Below are 20,114 nucleotides of genomic sequence, written 5' to 3' on the forward strand. Positions count from 1 at the left end.
AGCAAACTGTTAAGGCAATAGACATTTCAATTCAGATATATGAGCTCAATTAATACATGTTCTGTCAATATATGAATGTTATGGTATTCAACTGCTCTTTCAAAGTATCATAAATTGAATTCAACAAAGGAACACCCTTCATTTATACATACATTCAAATAAAATGTTCAAGCAAATGCCTATGGAAATTGTGGCAAAAGTTTTGTGTAAATCAGGAAGAGGATTTTACATATTTCATGTACAGGATATGATCCTAGAGCACATAAGTATCACTCTCTTGATGATAGAAGATCGTGTAAGAGCTGGAAACCAGCTAGCATACAAATTGGCAGAAAGTGGACTCATGCAAACAGTATTTTTCCCCATCACTGTTCAATCCTTAGACTTGGTGATGGCTTGCACTTGTCACAATGATGTAAACATAATAAGAATTATTTCTTCTGATAACAAGTTTCTTAGTTTATATGTTGCCTAGATGCAGACGCTGTCGAATTGGCCTTCGGTTTGTGCCCTATGAAAAACCGCAGATTGTTGATCTAGATGATTGTGAGCTCCAATGGTAAAGCAATACCTTGAAATGTCAAAAATATTTGAATAAGAAGTGGTTACGTGTACCATACAAAAGACATGATCATTTGCCAAAAATGCTATACTGATGTAACTTCAAAGAGGACCATTGAATCAATGTTCACCTTGTTAAATGAGGTTTGAGATGCAATTGGACAAGCAGTTGAATTATAATTTTCTTTGTCTTCTAGTGTTGAAGTGCATAATATTTGTTTGGAGCATCTTGTGATGATTGAGTACCTAGGAATTAATGAACTTCTAAAGCTGAAAGCAATTGATAGTATAGAAGACCATCTAGTTCCTGATTGGGTGGCAGGTTGTCATTTAAGTTCCAAAATCCAAATCACTGCCTTGAAGACTGTAAAAGTATTTATATCGAAGTTGTGAGCAGCAGGAAAAGATGTTTTATCTTTCAGTGTTAGTTTGCCTATTACATTTTCAGATGATTCAGATGCAACAAAGAGAAGTTTTGAGCAGCTGATAATGGTACAGTTGGGAGGATCTGATTTTGGCATGAATCACATGGAGAAGTTAATGAAAATAGCAATTAGAGTTGGAGGTTTCATGCTTAAAGTACCAAATTATCAGTTGCTGGTCATAAGAAGCAGAGAGTTTGTGCAGCTCCAACAAGGAAGGGAAAGATCCACTCAGAGGCCATCCGTACAGAGATAAATGATTTTGAAAATAAAGTTCATTTGGCTACAGAAAAAGATGCAACACCTCCAACAATGCCACATATTTCAGAATCAGAAAAGAATGACTAAACGAGTCATTGTTGGTGATATATTCTGAATTTCGTCCGCATGCTACTTTGAGCACAAGTTGAATGCCTATTTTGGCATATTGTAAATAAGTAATTCTATTCAGAATTAGTTTTTGTTTAGAATATTTTGTTCTTATTTTAGGAGATAGGGATAGTGTTTTCTTTAAAGAACTGTACGCCTTAAACTAATATTATTCTATTCATTAAAGTAATCCCTTGAAGGCTTATAAGTAAGTGCTAAGAGTACATCGTATTCATTGATTGTAGTTTCCTTGACAAAATGATTTAGACTTAGGATTTTAGAGGAGAAGTTGAAAGTTGCGCACCCAAGAGTAGAAGAATGAAAGTAAGCTTATGCTGCTGAAATCTTTATTCAAATCAAAGTCATGTCATTATAATCATGGAAGAAGAAGAATCAGTAAAAAGAGAAGTTTTGTGTTAACTTTGTGTAGCGTTGACTTTTAGTCTTCCAGTTTTAAGGTTAATTGAAGAAGACTCAATTTCTTTTTTTTTTCCTTTCTTTAATATCACCTATAGACAAGTTATGGTTTAGTCCTCCAAAGTCTTATTCTTCCCCCTAGACAAGAGAATTATTCTTATTATTTTTGTTAGACCAAATAAGAGTGGCCTTTTGTCTTTTAGAGTTCCCTATTGACAGGTTAGTGAGTTTGCTTATTAGTTACCAAAGCACCAGTTCTATTGAATGACAAGTAGGGCTTGGGCAGTCTGAGACACAGGTTTCTTAGTTTCCCCTGTAAGTGTCTTTAGCATTAATTACCGCATATTTTTGTTTTTTTGGGGGACTATCTCATTTCACAATTTCACAAGTCTTGTTTTTATTCTCAGGAGGAGGCTCTATAGGAATTAAAACATATTCCTCATAGGTAGAGGGCCCCTTATATCTACAAAGTCAGCTATTTTAAATAATTTGGACTTATGGCTACAAACTGGACTTGGGAATTTTTTTTCCATGTAAACTAAACCAATTGTATTACATATTTCAAATAATTTCAACTTGCTCCTAACAATATAAACCAGAAATACTACTCCTATATGTCAAATAATCTGGATTAGAAGTTGAATATTATGAATAATTTGGGCATTTCAAATAATATTTTAATATATAGATTAGTAATAAGTTCATAATATTTGAAATAGTTCATAACAGTGCTCCTCTATATTTACAATTTCCTTATCGATTACAATATCATCCTTCATTTCCTTATGAGATTCCAAAATCTTTTGGGGAAGGGGTATTATTATTGATAGGTTGACCTTTCGGTCTACTTTTAACCCCCTCTAACTTGACAACAATTTTTTCCTCGACGGGAGTTTTGTTGGTCATAGGTCTATTGTTATTCTATGGGATTTTAGGATGATCTTTCCTTTGGTGACCATCCCTTTTATATAAAATTAGGCATTTAAACCCTCTCAGCAATTCCACATCACATTTAATAACATTTATTTATTTTTTAAATAAGATATTAAGGTTCTATTATGAGGCTCTATCCCTTAAACAAGCTTTGAGAGAATTAAAAACTGATAAAGAACCTGCAATAACAAACTATGCCTAGGAAAGCTTAGCATTGACAGAGAACAATATATTCTCAATCGTTGCCTTTTTTTCGTATGAAATCTGAGAACCACATGCTTGAAAGACTCTCATTGTAGTCGCCATCCTCTTAATGACCTTTTGCTATTCTACAATTTTTTCATCTTCTTCATATTTCAAAGAAGTAGGCGAAGTTGATATAGATTGATTTATTGTAGTTAATAAAGATTCTTAGATGTTAACATCTAAACCCCATTTCTCTATCAGGGAATAACTTAAGAGGGCCAAACAACATCCAAAAACTTGCCAGAGGAAGTTTTTGGCAACTTTGGTCTCAATATTGAGGGAGACTCCTCCTTTGAACCTGCAACCTCTTTCAAGCCCAAATAAGTAACTAAATTTTTTATTTCTTTTCTCTTTCCTTTTTGTGTTGAATTTTTTGTTAACTTTTCCTTCTGCGCTAGAGAAGATTTCATGATATCTGAGTATTTAGTGGCGAGGGAGGATATGATACTATTTTTTGCTCTTAAAATTGATAGTTGTTAAGAAGCAAAAAATTCCCTATTACATTGACAATCCTCTTATGATAAGTCATTCAAAACATTAGAGGATACAAGTGCAACCTGTTTGACTAATAAATGGGAGAAGCATGCTCCTTGCCACCTTATTGCTTGCTTTGAGGTATTGGGTTTTTTCACCTTACATCTAGATGCTATATGCCCTACTTGAAAGAACTTTTGGTGAAAAAAACAATGTTGTGATAGTCCATACTTTACTTCCAAATCCTATCTTCCTTCTTAAGCCATGTCTCATTTGGTAACCCTTTTGAGATATATCCAATTCCACTTGGATTCTTGTTGACAAAGAGTAAATCAGTCCATTTTTTTGGGTCAATGGCTAAAAATTTATCTAAGATATTACCTTTGCCCTAGGATGGGCATGGAGGAATCAAACCACTTCCTCTAGAAACTATTTTAACATCCAAGGTTGGTACAGCTCTCATAATAGAAAAGAAGCTTGCTATATGAGTCCGTGCTTGTGGTCTTGGGGCAACCGGTAAGTGTTATTACACTGAGAGGTGTATTACACTCCCAGAATGAATTGAAAAACCTCCATAAATAAAAACTCCATGCGATTTAAATTGACTCTCGTATGCTTTTTATATATAAATAATTTTAGTCATCTATTTATTTTATATTAAATTTTTAAATTTTAAATTTTAAATTGCAAATATTTTATCAATATTTAAAAAACTATGTTGTGTTAAAAAAGCATAAGAATGATATGGATAAAGATATGCTTTCACAAAAATGCAATTATATTTAAATACTAAATAATAAAGTGTCAATGGATAAGGATATCCTTCCTAAAGGAATTAAAGTAAGTTTTTAAATTCACATTTAAAAAATATTTATAAATTTTTTTAAAATATTTTGAAAATGAAAAAACATTTATTTCTATTTTTAAAAATATTAAATTAATAATTGTTTTGTAATAAATTTTATATAATGATTTATATTAATGTTATAAATTATAATATTATATTACTTAAGTGGAATAGTGAAAAATTTAATTATTATATTATATTATTAATTTTTTATATTTTTTTCTTTTTCCTTTTTGAAACTTAAAAAAAGATAGAATATCCTCATAATTATCATCAATTGAGTTGAATAATTCATCATTATCTCCTTGTCACTTTGAAATGAAATTTTTTCATTTTACAAGTCAAATCCTTGACCTCATCTCTATCTTTGATTGGATTTTTTATTATTCAACATTTCCATACAATCAAATTTATGTAAATTTAGTCTATTGAAATCAATCAACAATAAAATCAAAGTGCATCAATTTTGAAGTTTGCATTCCGGATTATGATTTTAATTTTGATTAATATCTTCTGCTTTAAAACTGTTTATATATATATATATATATTTATTTTATTTTTTTTCAATTTTAATTCCTATCGAGTCAAATTGTACATGCACAATTCTATTTTGTAGAATATTGTACTTTGTATACATTGAACTGAGGAGCAATGAATATCAAGTCTTCAATTCACAGTCAAACAAATTTCTCACTGAGTTTTCAAAGGAAGCACTACAAGTAAGTGCAAACGAGAATGCTGTTTTCTCTCATATCTGTAGCATTGAGTTTGGTCTGGGTGGAGAAAAGGGCACAACACTAGATCAATTTTGCATTTGTTCAAAGATGCCCATCAATTGAATGAACTTTCTTCTCATCTTATCAATGTAGTTTTGCTAGATAGAATTTCTAGGGGATGTCCACTTTTTTCATTTGTGAATGGAGTATGTGTGGATTAGTCGATGACCTCGAAGCACAATTATAGAAATGTTGTGAAGAATCACTATACTAATAAAATTAGATTAGTAGATTTTATCGATAAGGTATATGTTTTTTTTCCATCCCAAAATTTTAATAACATGAGAGGTAGATTTAAGTGATTTTAGCCCACTTTGTAATTTAAATGTTTTTGAATCCTCAATTCAATGAAAAATTATGTTTTATGCGTATCAAGTAATGTGAAACTTCTTCAATTGATATTCAATTTAATGAGAAACTTTTTCAATTAATACCCACAACAATTATTAATATATGTTTGAATTTAATTATTTTGATAGATTGTTTTTTATGTTTATAATATTAAAAAAATTATAATTAAATTTAATATAATTTTTAAATAATAAACAAAATTACAAATTTGCAATAGTTAGATTTATTTTCAATTTTTTAGTGAATTTTAATTTTGTCCAATTGAATTGAATTGAATTTTTTGGTGATAGAAAATTTGTTAATGGGATTTATATTTAGTATTAGTATTCTTATATTTATGTCTCTATAATTTAAATCGATATCTCTCGGTGTATTTTACATAGATTTTTTAAAATATAAGTATGCTAGCATCCATGTCATCAGAATGGGGTTGAGTCAGATTGATGGGAAGGAGAAAAGTCATGATGTTGAGAGAGAGTAGGTTGTGGAATCTAAGTAATCTAAGTAGTAGTGTTGTGTTGAGAAAAGCATTGCCTAGCTAATCTATCAATTGTAATATGTGAAATACTGGTATCGAAAGGTCATTTTGTGTTGTCTGTTCCTTGTTGCTTGGGTGGGCTAGAAAAACAAGGCAATCAACATGAGTGGCCTAGAGTCCTTAGGCACCCTCCCTTGTAGGGATGCCAAAGGGTGACAGCGTCTGAAGAAAAAGATCTAGACGCTGCTGGTTTGAATATTTGAAGAAAGGAGATAGACTATTGTTTGAGTCCTCGTAGAGGTAGTAAAATCTTCTCTGGATCTCATTGTTAATGGGACATATAAAAATGAAGTGTTCTTTGATCTTCATCTCTTGTTGAGAGCAAAGACGCCAGATCCAGTTTTGATGGAGGATGTGATAATTAGTTTCAACCTTTAATTGGTGAGAGCACACTCTCAATTGGCCAATGGGAAACCTCAAGACTAGTGATGTTGGAGATAGTGAGGGTAGTGAATAAAATCATCCATCATCTGTAATAAATACTGGTCATAGAAAGCCAGCTTGTGGTTGAGTGGCTCATGGGGGGAGATGGAGGTAGTTTGAATATATTGTCTATGGATGTCTTCTTTGGCAGTTCTAGTGAGTGCCTATAGAACAGTATTAAAGATTTCATTTCTCAGTACTTTAATGCAACAAATCTTCAAAAACAAATGTTAAGATTCAAGATCGATGAGACAATTTTTAGAATGCAAGGTTGAACCCTCTAGGACTGTTGCAGTACACATTGCTATCTATAGAAGGCATAATGAAAGATACGAACTAGAGCCATTTGGAAATGCATAATAATTTGTATTCTGTTATTCTATATTCTTGATACCACTGTTGGCTATCTGCGGGTTTGTACAGTGGGGTTATCTAGTGCTGGGGCTAGGACTGATGCTTGACTGAGCAGACTGCCACTGTATTGGAAAATTTGTCGTGTTCTACCACTTGAACCATTGTCTCTTATGAAGCAATTGTAGGTTGAGTTTAATTTTGAATAAAGATAAAAAAATAATAATACCTTTTGGATTGTTAATACCATCTGCTGGAAATGCCATGTCTAGCACATGTTGCAAAATAATTTTCATCTCATTTTTTCATGCTTATCTAGTTTACTCAATGATATATATCATGTTGCAAATGAGATTTGATAGCTTCCTGAATGTTTATCCATGCATAGGATTTTATCATTTGCTTTGTCTAAGGAACTTCAAATCTTATTTTAATTTCCATACATTCTTTTGATGATTAACATTAATTCCTTAAGAATCCAATGCTAGGTTGGATCACTGGTGAATGTAATAAGACGTAATTTATGATTTTGAAGTTTAAAACTATGACATCATTTTGCATCTGGGATTAGGAATGCTTCAAAGATAGGACAGGGATCCCCTTTGTCTGGGTAATAATGATTGTGGTCTATTTTTTCTACATTTTTCATAGCTTCTAGCTTCATGCCTAACTAATTTGCTTTTCTTGCAGAGTGCAACACTCAAGTATCACACTTCCAAGATTTCAGATTTTTCTGACCTTCAATCATTGACTCTTTTGGGATTCCGTGGAGAGGCATTAAGCTCACTCTGTGCTTTGGGGAATGTGACCATCGAAACAAGAACTAAGAACGAATCTGTTGGTACACAATTAATATTTGATCATTCAGGTCTGATTATTTCTCAAAAAAATATAGCACGCCAGATTGGTACCACAGTTTCAGTTGCAAAATTGTTTTCCCCTTTGCCTGTGAGGTATAAGGAGTTCCATCGCAATATACGGCGAGAGTATAGCCGCCTTTTGTCTCTATTGCATGTGAGATAATGATCCTTTTTCCTTGTTAATGACTAAGTTCCATCTGGTGTATTTTGTCTCTCCTATTATGACGGAATAATGCTTGAAATATGTGGAATTATGATTAAACAATGGTTGATTGTTTCTTGTTATAAGTTGCCTATTTTGTATTGTTTAAATATAAGAAACAGTTAATATTGGAGTTCACTAGACTCTGTAAACATTTTAGGTTATTTCTTTCTGAATTTCATCCCTCCTTTCTGAATTCCATCCCTTTTGCTTGATATAAACTATAAAAGCTGTTTCATTTATTATGTTTTCTCTTGTACCATCTTTTTTTGTTCCCATGCTCCGCCTCTTTGTTTCTGGCTCTATCCTAATGCATACTTTTTTGGTTCGTAATTATTTTCTAATCTCAAGGTAAATTTTACAAAGTTTCTTGAGATTAAGCTATTTTAATATACTTTATGCCTTTATTTGCATATCTTAAATAAGCCTCTAAAAATATTTTTCTCTATATTTATAGAGTCAGATACAGGTGGACTTATAAGTTCTTACAAAAACCATAAGCTTAATAGTTTTGCAGCATTAACTATTGCCCTCAACAGTTTTCAAGCAAATTTGGTGGCAGCTACTATTGCTTCTTACATCACCTTCCAGTCTGGCTTCACTTGAGTGTAGGTCATCAACTGTTGCATCCTTAATTGTTTTCTTGTCTATCAATGGTTCCACATGATTGGTGATGAACTGTTTTAACTTTATCCCTGTACATGGCTGCAAATGAGTGCTTTTATCTTCAAATCTTGGTTTTTTTACCCGCTTTTTGCTACCTTTGTTTGTATGCAACTGTGATGGGTTTTTTGTTGTTGTTGTTGTGATTTTCTGTTTATGTTGATTTTGGCTTCTTTATCCCTGTCTTTATGGAATATGTTTGGTTTCTTCATCAAAAGAATGCAACACATCAGATTCACAAGCAACTGATTTTTCATCAAATACATCATCTTTATTAACAATGAACTTATTAGAAGCATTAAATTTTATACCTTTTTGTTAAATCATTTAACGATGAATATTTTCTTTCCTCTTTTACCTTCAAGCTTGTGTTTTCTCTTCTTAAGTATATGAACGTGAGAAGAAGAAACAAAGACTTGAAAATTGCTTGCCTCTAATTTTTTAAATAAATGAACTTCAGGAATTTGACTTTAGATTGCTGTTGCAAGACTTCTATTAAGCAAATATATGACACTGTGAAAGAAGGCAGCCCAAAATTCATCTTTTTTACCTTGTCCTTTGATTGCATACAGTGCCATTTCCATGATAGGCATGTTCTCATGCCCAGCCACACTACTTGTTGCTAGGAGATCTTGAAGATTGTTCTGAAAAATTTGACTCTCCCCAACAGCATACTGTCAAAATAAACATCGTGTTAAGCATATGCTCCAGAAATTTAATTCTTAAGATAAATTTATAATGTTTTAATTGTATCCTTAGGGCACATGTTGTAAGTTGGTGATTTGATGTGGGCAGCATGCTAGCCACCATGTAATTTTTGTATGAATTCATCTACTTACATGTGTACAAATAAGAGTTGAAAATTGTGTTCACGTCTAAGCTGAAGTTTTAAGAATTTTCTCTTTCCAAATGTAGTGAAGGTTGGAGGGTCCAATTTAATTCTATTTGACCAAGTAGCTAAATGAATTTAAAACAACAGAAATGATAAAGAACCTATTTTTTCCAATTCATAATATACTAGCTTCATGAGCTTGATACATGCTAGGCATTAGCCATTTGTTTACATAATAGATCTCAAGGATCTCACTATCTTTATCTTATCTTCTGTTCTTCAATCTCTATTAGATGGTTTTCTCCTTCGCAGTCCTTTAGTTCGCTCCCCTCAAATGATATTGAACTTTTCTTTATATAGAAATTGTAGAAATGTACATTGGCTGGAGACATAGTACATGATAGGTGAATGTTATAAGCATTACTGGCCCCAAAAATAAATGATTTGATCATTAGTTGGCCTTGGAATTTTGTGCAGTGCCCTTGGTAACATTTAGGTCCTCTGCTAATTTGAAAAATCACTATCTTTGACATACCTTGAGCTAGGAGTCTTAAAATTCAGTGAAGTTCCATTCACTACCCTTCTTAGGATCCACAACAAAAGAAGTTAGCACAGTGGTCTAGTTGAGCTCCTCTAGATAGAAGCATAACTGCGGTAGTTACAATCATATGAAAATTGGATGGAATGTTTTGGATGCTTGATAGAGCTTATATTCCAAACAGCAATCAAAGATCTTCAAATTAGCATAAACTGTATTCTATCAAAGATCTTGAGATATGAAGCTTTGTATTGACAAACATAAGTGTGTTACAAGACTCGGACTTGGCAAGCTAATTTTTGACTTGGACTCGGACTCGGCGCTTGGACTCGGCAAAAACTCAGCCAAGACTCGGCAAATTGAAAACCCCAAGAAATTCAAAGATTTTTAAGGATTTAAAACTTGTTCCATGCATCCTTTAATAAATAAACCTTAAAGACACAATAATCTGATCAAATAGAAGCTGATTTCAACACACACACAAGTTTACATTGATCACATAAGTATAAATGCAAATTTTACGCTTGAGTTGAAGGAAATAAGTTAAACTAAATAACACATTAGTAATATAAATAGTGTCAAATGTCTACAAAATTCATGGAATATGAAATCCATGGCATCAAGAGTTCAAAACATATATCAAATTAAAAGCTAGAGCCTGGAAGTCTAAGGCTTAGAGGAGCCAATATCAGTGACCACTCGACCTTGCAACCCTCCGATGTGTGTGCCTAAGATAGGTCCTGGATAGTTATGCAGCCATGATATCTACTTGTATCTCAGGCTCAACCTCAATGACATCCATATCCTCGTCCACATCATCCTTGGGGTCCTCCAATAGGTCTCCTCGTGCTCTAGCCTCCTCCTCTGCCATCGCTACTGCCTCTGCCTCTCGATCCACCTGATCAACCCATTCCAAGTCTTCATAGTTGAAGACAGGATCATCAACCTCAATGTTCCACTCTGTAATGTCCCCATTTGGGCATTTCCTTAATTTAATCTTGAAACAAGAATTCAGACTTAAAGTGAGAACAGTAATATAAAATTTACCCAAATTGAAGACACTTCATTATGATATTTAATTTAAATTTATTATAAAATAGTTCAGAAGGTAGACTTATCCCGATTCACTTAATAATTTTTCCCTGAGATTTTTGTGTCAAGGATAAACTTCGATCATTTATTGGGCCTTTATATCAACGAATTATCGCACCTCTTGCAATTGCTAATATTAATCATTACTTCTAAAGATAATAGCTAGTGGCTGTTTGTTCTCTTATCATTCTTTACCTTCTCGCATTCTTATCTATGCTAATGTTGCCCCTTCATGAAAACACGGTTTCTAGATTCCCATCGTTGTCTCTTATCTTCACGTATTTCTACATTGCTCAATCTAGACCATCAGGTTGCTGCCCTTTCCTTTAGTAAAGTAATGATGAAGTAAAAATATCAATATATATACATCTACTACCGATGGTCTCCATACATATAAAAACAATAGTCTTCGTTCATATGTCTATTACTATCTATTTATTCTGATCCATAACAATGCATCGTAATCCTCCCTGCTTGTAATATTCACGGAATGGATGTATTTGTTGATGTAAATAATTATTCATCATGGATATTATTACACTTTACTTAAGTTTACTTAGGTACATGCATTTCATAGTAGTTTGGGTATGAGACACTTGGGTGTTTGTGCCACATTGCGATAGTGTGTGTAGGAAAATTTCCACCTTTTATGGTGTTGATCTTATCTTGTTGTTACATTCCACCTCATGTGGACTATTATATTGTTTCTCCTACCTACCCACACCTATTTCCTACACCCTTGTTTCTTATTGAGCCACGTCATGTTTATGTGCTCACATATCCCTAGCCTTGCCTATATAAGCAGGCTCATCTACAGACATAACGGGCAATCAATCTATATCTTGTGATGATCCAATTGATCAATATTTTCATCTTGATAGAATACAGTTTATTTCTATCATCTATTTTGTTCTCTCTTATTTGTGCTTTCCATTGCTTCTAGATCTTGGAAAAATATCACATGGTATCAGAGCTGGTCCAAATCTCACATGGTAACAGAGCTGGTCCATGTCTCACATGGTATCAGAGCCATTAGAGTGTCATTGGTTTGCCAATTGAGAGAAATTTGATGCTATTTGGGGTTTGCATTTTGGAGCTTTCTATTGCAGGTTATTATTGAAGCTTGATGGGTCAAATCTGAGGTCACCATTGGATTGAGGAGGTCCAAGAAAGTCAGTTTTGCCTCTTGTTTCATCCAAATCGGACTTCGGAGGCCAAATCTAGAGGCATTTGAAGTTTGAAGCTGCGGCGGAAATTTTCCAGAAATTATAATTTTGCAGGCAATTTTCAAATAGCAATATCTCACTCATCTGAACTCCTTTTTTCGAGCAATTTTTTTTGTTTTGGGGTAGAATGTCGTGATCTGTACAATGGTGCAGAAGTTTTCTGATTTTCGGATACAGGTTTTTCGGAAATCGTGAAATCCCGATTTTTACAATTTTGGAGGCTTCATTTGGGCTCATATAGACTCCTTTTCAGGTGCTGTTTTTATTTAAAAGTGCATAATTTTTTTTCTACTTTCATAATCTGCCATTTGTTTGTAGTGATTTTAAGTAGAAATTGTACTTTCAGTATTTAGCCATTTTTGGCACATTTGCTACTTGTATTTTGCTTGGATCTCAGTTTAGATCACTAGCAGTATTTGTTGAAGTCTCTTAGATCTCATTTTGAGAAGTTGTAAATTGAAATCAGAAGTCCACTTTTCCATTGTTTGCAAGTGCCAACATGATCTTTTTATGGGGGCTCAGTTGTTCATTTATATCTCTTGGTGAAATTCCATTCAGAAGCATCTTCATCTGTAGTATTCTACAGGGCTTCTTTGTTGGTGGCATCATTTTCATGTTTCCACATTTGAATATTTTATCATGATGTATGCTCTTGCTTGAGCAATGTTGTACTCGCACTATCATAAAGTGCCACACCTCTTTGTATCTTGTTATTGTTGATTATTTGATGTAATCTTCTTGTACACATAGATTAAGAATATCTTGTGAGACTTGGTGCATGGCTCCAGTTGAGACTTAGATTGTACACATTTGTGCATGGCTCCCATGAGACATGGATTGTACCAGTATTTCTGCTATTTCTGAGTATCCAGATGATGCTCATAGTAGGTTGTCTCCATGCCTGATCTTCATTTTGTTGCAGCGAGTGATTCATCGTCATCGATTTGGTACCTGGTTTTGTTACACTTTGACATTATTGGTGCAACATTGGCTCTCTTTCTTCCTTATGGGGAGGTATTTTGGTCATCTTCATTGTACCATCCTTGCAAGAGATTCGACATTGAGGGGAGCTTCATGGTCTGTTCTTCTCTCTTATGGGGGGGACATCTTTTGTTCTTTTCATTCATCATTGAGAGCATTGTGTGCTTTCATCATCTCTCTTTTGGGGGAGGGTTTTTTCCCATTGAGTTTTTCTCTCTTTCCCCGCTTTATGGGAGATTGCATTTGCATATTGTACATGGGTACCTAACATGGCTTCGTAGTCGGGACCCATTTTGCATTGCTTAGTTGCATTGTAGACTTTAGTGCATTCCCCTAAGTTGCACTTAAGGGGGGGTGTTGGTGTAAATAATTATTCATCATGGATATTATTACACTTTACTTAAGTATACTTAGGTACATGCATTTCATAGTAGTTTGGGTATGAGACACTTGGGTGTTTGTGCCACATTGGGATAGTGTGTGTAGGAGAATTTCCACCTTTTATGCTGTTGATCTTATCTTGTTGTTACATTCCACCTCATGTGGACTCTTATATTGTTTCTCCTATGTACCCACACCTATTTCCTACCTACCCTTGTTTCTTATTGAGCCACATGTCATGTTTATGTGCTCACATATCTCTAGCCTTGCCTATATAAGCAAGCTCATCTACAGAGATAACGGGCAATCAATCTATATCTTGTGATGATCCAGTTGATCAGTATTTTCACCTTGATAGAATACAGTTTATTTCTATCATCTATTTTGTTCTCTCTAATTTGTGCTTTCCATTGCCTCTAGATCTTGGCAAAATCTCACAGTATTGTTCCCTATATATATATATATTTGAAGGGCGACATCTCTTCATTATTCCCTGTTCTAAAATCTCCCATCTATTCCTCCTCCCCGATAGAACGAATTCAATCTGTATTATGTATGATGGAAAATGATTGTCTCTTATTGGTTGTCGCTTCATAATTGTGCCTTTCCATAGCAATCAGTTTGTTTATCATAATCACCGTTCAACATTGCTATTCCAAATCGTTGTTTTGGTAATCACAGATTTAGGGGAATAAGATGTCGGCTAGTCTCAACTCGATACCTTGTTGGTGGGTCTCGTTATCTTCTTTTAATTGCTCCCTTATTTACGTAACTTATGTTATCCTTAAGATGTAATATACGACCCAACAAGTGAATCGGTTGTTTATCGAAACTCCATGTTGACGATAATTGTTGAGGTGACAACTGTGTAAATTAGCGTCAACAATGCTTTCCTGACTTCATCACCTTAATCGGTACCTATAGTTTCACTTGAGTGTTGACTTGATCATCATTATTAAGATCGGTGATCATGTGAACTAATGAATGAAAGATTATAGTTTGACTACTGAGTCAAGCCTTCATCGGTTATATATATATATTGTTTGGCTGTAGAAATCATTCTTCATATTTCGGCCCTATCATCTTTTTCTATCTCTGAAATATTGAGAAGTATGTTTAGTTATTGCTGCCAATTAGAAGAGACGAACTTGCTCCATAAATAGCTGGTAGTTTATCATTCATTTTCTATAGCTTTCAATGCCACGTTGACTAAGGCAAATTAAATTCATTGGATAATAATCTTCACAGTCTTGCATCCCGAAAGCCTTTCTTCAACTCCCACGAATTTGCAAGTGTTTACGGTATTGTCAACTTAGATACTCTGATCGTATTTGAGTCATCACTCCTTGATCGATGAATACATCAACTACCCATTGCTGATGATAGATAATATTGGATTTACGGGTGATTGCAGTGATTCATATATTGATCTTTGTTCCCTCTTATTCATAACTGCATATTCAAACTATGGTTGTGCATTCATTTATGTGTAAGCATATGTTGCTGTTTATAATTTTTAAGTCACTATCAACCTTCACGAACAATAATGATTTATGAATGTTTACTCGTTTATATCACTGTCACTTAAATGCTCTTTAGTCGCTATTCCTAATTATGGATCACTGTCTTATGTATGCTGTCTTTGGAGATAGTAGTATTGTTGTTTACCATTATCATCTTGTCCAATGTAATTGCCTTGAAATGACTCACTAGCAAGTCTTCTTTATCACTGGTCTTGATAAGCAAATCTTATTTATGAATATGTGTCATTGTGATGCAACGATAACTGGTAAAACCCTCAAAGAGAATCAACCGGCTTATGCAGCAAGAGTAACACAACGAAAGCAGCAAGAAAACATAACAAGATAGCATAAACATATCATATTATTGCCTTAGAACTTCCGGCAATCATCCGGCAATCATCATATAATCATCAAGGAACATCTGGTAATTAACCGGTTACATGCAGGCCATCAGCTAGATATAGTCCAATCCGGGACTTTAAGAATCAACCAGATCACAAAATGCGAATCTCAATCCTTATTCTCAATTTGACTTCCTCTGCCCCTACAAATGATTACATAATAATATATCTATACCCACCGGAACATATCCGGGTCGGCCTCATAAGATAACATTTACCAATGCAGGAAAATGAAACGTGTAAATAGGTCGGCCCTAAGAATTAAGAAATCTTTCCGGAAAATAACAACCACGAAGTGCGGTTCAGCAGGAAGGTTGGCCACACGCCAAAGAACATTGGACAAGACCCAAGATAGATCCACACGCCAAGAATTGCGCCAGTAATGAAGGAAAGCCAACCGGTAAGCACATGAACTGTCCTGGAAACCATAAACAATCAACCGAAAGCAATAACTGACCGGAAAAGAACCCAAATGAACTGTATATCTAGAATTAAGCACACGAACCAGCCTGGAAACCGAAAATAAGATCTGCCACGAAGAACAAGCAACTACCGGTACTAATCGGTAAGTACACAAAGAACTAAACAAGAACAAAATTGAAAGGAAATATTTTTGGATGATGCAAGATTGCTCATCGACCGGGGATGCTCCTACATTAGACAACCCAGGTAGAAAAAGATGTTCCATTAGAGGCAATTCATGAACATCTAAAAGGATTCGGAATGAAGTCCCCATTCTCATTTCTGATCCAAAAATCTTCTTTATTTGCCAACCTTTGCTTTAGCTCCTCCGGTGCCTCAACCGGCTTTTCTAACCTCTGACTCTCTCTGTTTCTCTTCCTTTGCTTCAGATCTGCACATTGTCTCTATTTATTGTTCTCTTTCTTCTGCAACTCTGATTTGTTTCTGCCACAAGACTTCATCCGGTTTGTAACCTTAAGCTCTCTGTCATCCGGTTCCATCTGTCCATTAGGCTCAACTGTCAGATCCTTTTGCACAAAGATGTAAATATCTTAATCGGCAATAAATCGTTTGGCCGAAATTTTTTTAAAAATCGGGAATCGGGAAAAAATCGGGAAAAAATCAGCAAAAAATCGGCAAAATTATCGAACATTTGAAAATATATAATTTTTTTAAATATTCTAAAAAAACACATGTATACACTAAATTTATAGAACACAATAGCATATTACTGGTTTCCATCATATATAAATCATAGTTTGAGACTTCGAGTCAAATACATACCATATGGCATATAGCAAACTGATATACCAAAAAAACAAGTTCAAGTTCTAAACAGTAAATACGATTGAGTCAAATCCATATTGTAGAGCCTAGCCCACAAAACAAATCAGTGAAGTCTGAATACATATTAAGTTCATGGTTTCATATCATTGAAAACTGGAAATCATAGATTGCGTTTGCGACTAAAGCTCAAAAAACTCTGTTGCCGCTGAGTGGGTGCTGAAGTAGATGGTGTTGCAGCAGCTGCTGCTGCTGCTGCAATATCCTCAACCGGTGATGAATCTGCCTCTTCTGGATCAACAAACTCATCTCCCGCCTCCTCACGTTCTGCCACCTCTGCCGCCCATTCAGCTACCTCCCTCTCCATCTCATCTAACTGAGCATCAGTGATAAATGCATCCACATCAATATCACCAGTAGCACCATCAGGTTCAGCAATCCAATCCGCTGTGTATGGATCAATCTCATCAATGTCAAGTGCGTCATATGAATTGTTCCCTTGTACCCTCTTTTCATGCAGTCGAAGGTTGTACCGCACATATACAAGGTCATTCAAATGCTTCTGAGTCAACCTATTGCGCTTTTTTGTGTGAATGGCCTCAAAGACACTCTAGTTGCGCTCACAACCAGAAGCACTACAAGGCTGAGATAATATGCGGATTGCAAGCTTTTGAAGATTAGGCGTTGTGGCACCATAATCTTCCCACCACAGATCTGCAAACATACAAATTGGCATTTATAACTTGGTAAATATTTTTATAAACTTAAAGATTGAAATAAATGGTAAAGTTAAACCGTAAAATAGATTTAAGAGCACATTTTTTTTTACCTGGCAACAGGGTGTCTCTTTTACGAATACCAATAGGTGAAGAAAACAATGGCCCATCTCCCTTCTTGTACCTCTGCAACTCATCAACAATGAGGTCTTGAATATTTTCATTAGGAACCAACCTCTGAATACATGTGTCAAGGCCAAGTTGAACCTCCTGATCTATTTTGAAACTGCGGGAGTAAAAGAACTTGGGGTTCAAATAGTAGGCAGCAGCATGGATATGTTGGTGGAGTTGTCGGTTCCACCTTCGATCAATTATGCGCCATATGGGTTCATATTTAGTCCTCTCTGACCCATACAAGTGCTGAATTGCCTCTTTGGCCTTATCCATGGCCTCATATAGATACCCTATGGGGCTTTTATCCCCATCCACCATCCGTAGAACCCTCACCAACGGTTCTGACAACTAGACATGACAAATTTAACAAAAATCAGCAATGTGTAATATTAGAAAATTTAAAAATATATCATCAATTGAAATTTGAACACTTACATTGATGATCTCCTCCATGAGTTTGGCAAATCTATCATCAAAAACGGCCTTCACGACCTTCTCTGCTTCAGGCTTCCTACAATAAGGGCTTTGCAACCATCTTTCACTCACAAACATCCTCTTCAGGTTGGGCAATGCACGTAATATGCTCTGTAAGTTGAGGAAATTCGGGGCAAAACGTGTGACTCCTGAACGCACAAGATCCTTACCATCAGTGTGTTGTCTCATAAGCTCCAAGACCCATGTGTGGTTGTAGATGTACTTTGTGATTTCCCTTCCATCTTCAACCACATTCTTCACCCAACTAAGTTTCCCTATGTCCTCGAGGAGTAAATCAAGGCAATGAGCAGCACAAGGGCTCCAAAATAATGACGGATGCCTAGCCTGTAGAAGTTTACCCGCTGCCACATATGCAGCTGCATTATCGGTCACAACCTGAACAACATTCTGCACTCCCACTTCGGTCACCACCTCATCCAACATGTTGCACAAGGTCTCTGCATTCTTCACTTGATCTGAGGCATCAATCGATTTTAAAAATACCACCTGTCCCCCTGAAGCAACTAGAAAGTTTATGAGTGTCCTATTCCTACTATCCGTCCACCCATCAGATAAAATGGTGCAGCCATTCCTTTCCCAATTCCTCCTTTGTTGTTCCACCAGCTGATGTGTGTTTTGGACCTCATCCTGCAATAATGGCCCACTCAACTCATAACAACTTGGGGACTTGAACCCCTTACCAGAAATGGTCAATCCACTGACCATTTGCTCCCAATATGGACTCTCAATAATACTAAACGGAATATTGTTGTAAATCCAAAATCTAGCCACTGCCGCTCTTGTCTGCTGATGCACTTCCTTATTCCATGAAGTACCTAACAATCCAGGTTGTGCACCAGGAGTGTTACGAGGAATGAAAAAACCAGATGTATTGCTGCCCACCCCAAAATTTTCTGACTCTGTAGAACTAATATTCCTCTCTGGGGCTGTCATTGCCTCTGCTGTCCTCTTTTTTTCTACTTTCTTTTGCTCAAATTCTGAAAGTTTTGCTTTTGCCTCCCTTTGAACCTCTTCAGGACAATTGTCACATACCGTAATATTTTGTCCACTGATCTGTGCAAGGTGAATTTTGAGTCGGTATATTCCACCGGTCATAGTTTTCCTGCAATGGTTACAAATAACCTCTCCTGCCACTGCACCTGGTGTGCCATGTTTCCACATAGGATCCCTCTTTCTACCACCACCTCTAATTGTAGAAGCCATTGTCTTTTATAAAAATTCGAAAGAAACCTAGCAAAAGAGACCAAACATGGATCAATATATGCTATTAAGAAAAAATGCTGGTCTTTCTTTAGCTGATATTGGAATGGCATGAAAAGTCTAGGTTCTACACATTACAGACATTCTGAAATATACAGTTATTGAGAAGAAACTGGCAAACAATCTGTTTTAGTTTGTTTTTAACAACAATTACAAATTTACAACATCTTCAAAAGACAATTATTCAGTATTCTTAATTTCTTGCATTTTCACAGTTCACCTTTATCCTTGGATCCTTGGTTTAGTTCTATTGCATGATTTACAAGGTTTACTGTTGTGTAATATAAAATTTTAAATCACAAACTCAAAGTTTACAGTAAATCATGTAATATAAATCGAAGCTTATGTGAAATAGGAGTTGTGTAATTCTAAATTCTAATTACTAATTACTAATTAATAAATTATAATATATTGTTTACAAGGTTTTGAACTTTTGATTGTGTTTACTGTTTACTGTTTTATTATTTTATAATATAAAATAATAAAACAGTAAACAATAAACACAATCAAAAGTTCAAAACCTTGATTGTGTTTAGTGTTTACAACTTTACTGTTTTATCATACTGATAATTTATAATTTTATTATTATATATCATTCTAGATTTTATATTCAGAGACTGCTCTTCACACTTCACAAATTACCTATTTTTCATTTTAATTGATTGCAAACTAATATATGATAATTATTAATGATAACAGATAATAGATATATCATTTTTTTTAAAATTCTGTAAATATAGCTAAATGGTGAGCAAAATATATATATCGTAATATTTGTTGATTGCTGAATTGTTCAACTTCACAATGGGAAATCCAA

At 34.7% G+C, this 20,114-nt stretch overlaps 1 protein-coding gene across 4 annotated transcripts in view; it reads left to right on the top strand.

Annotated features, from left to right (window-relative positions):
• The window catches only part of LOC131052605 (DNA mismatch repair protein PMS1), a 249,098-nt gene that overhangs the window by 42,798 nt on the left and 186,186 nt on the right, over positions 1 to 20,114 (top strand). For all 4 annotated transcript variants that reach the window (XM_057987197.2, XM_057987193.2, XM_057987199.2 and 1 more), the window contains one exon: positions 7,399 to 7,722. In XM_057987197.2, the coding sequence (XP_057843180.2) occupies positions 7,399 to 7,722 (324 nt within the window). The remainder of the gene's footprint in view (positions 1 to 7,398; positions 7,723 to 20,114) is intronic.

Source organism: Cryptomeria japonica, chromosome 10 (genome assembly GCF_030272615.1).
Source record: "Cryptomeria japonica chromosome 10, Sugi_1.0, whole genome shotgun sequence".
Classification (NCBI taxonomy): domain Eukaryota; kingdom Viridiplantae; phylum Streptophyta; class Pinopsida; order Cupressales; family Cupressaceae; genus Cryptomeria; species Cryptomeria japonica.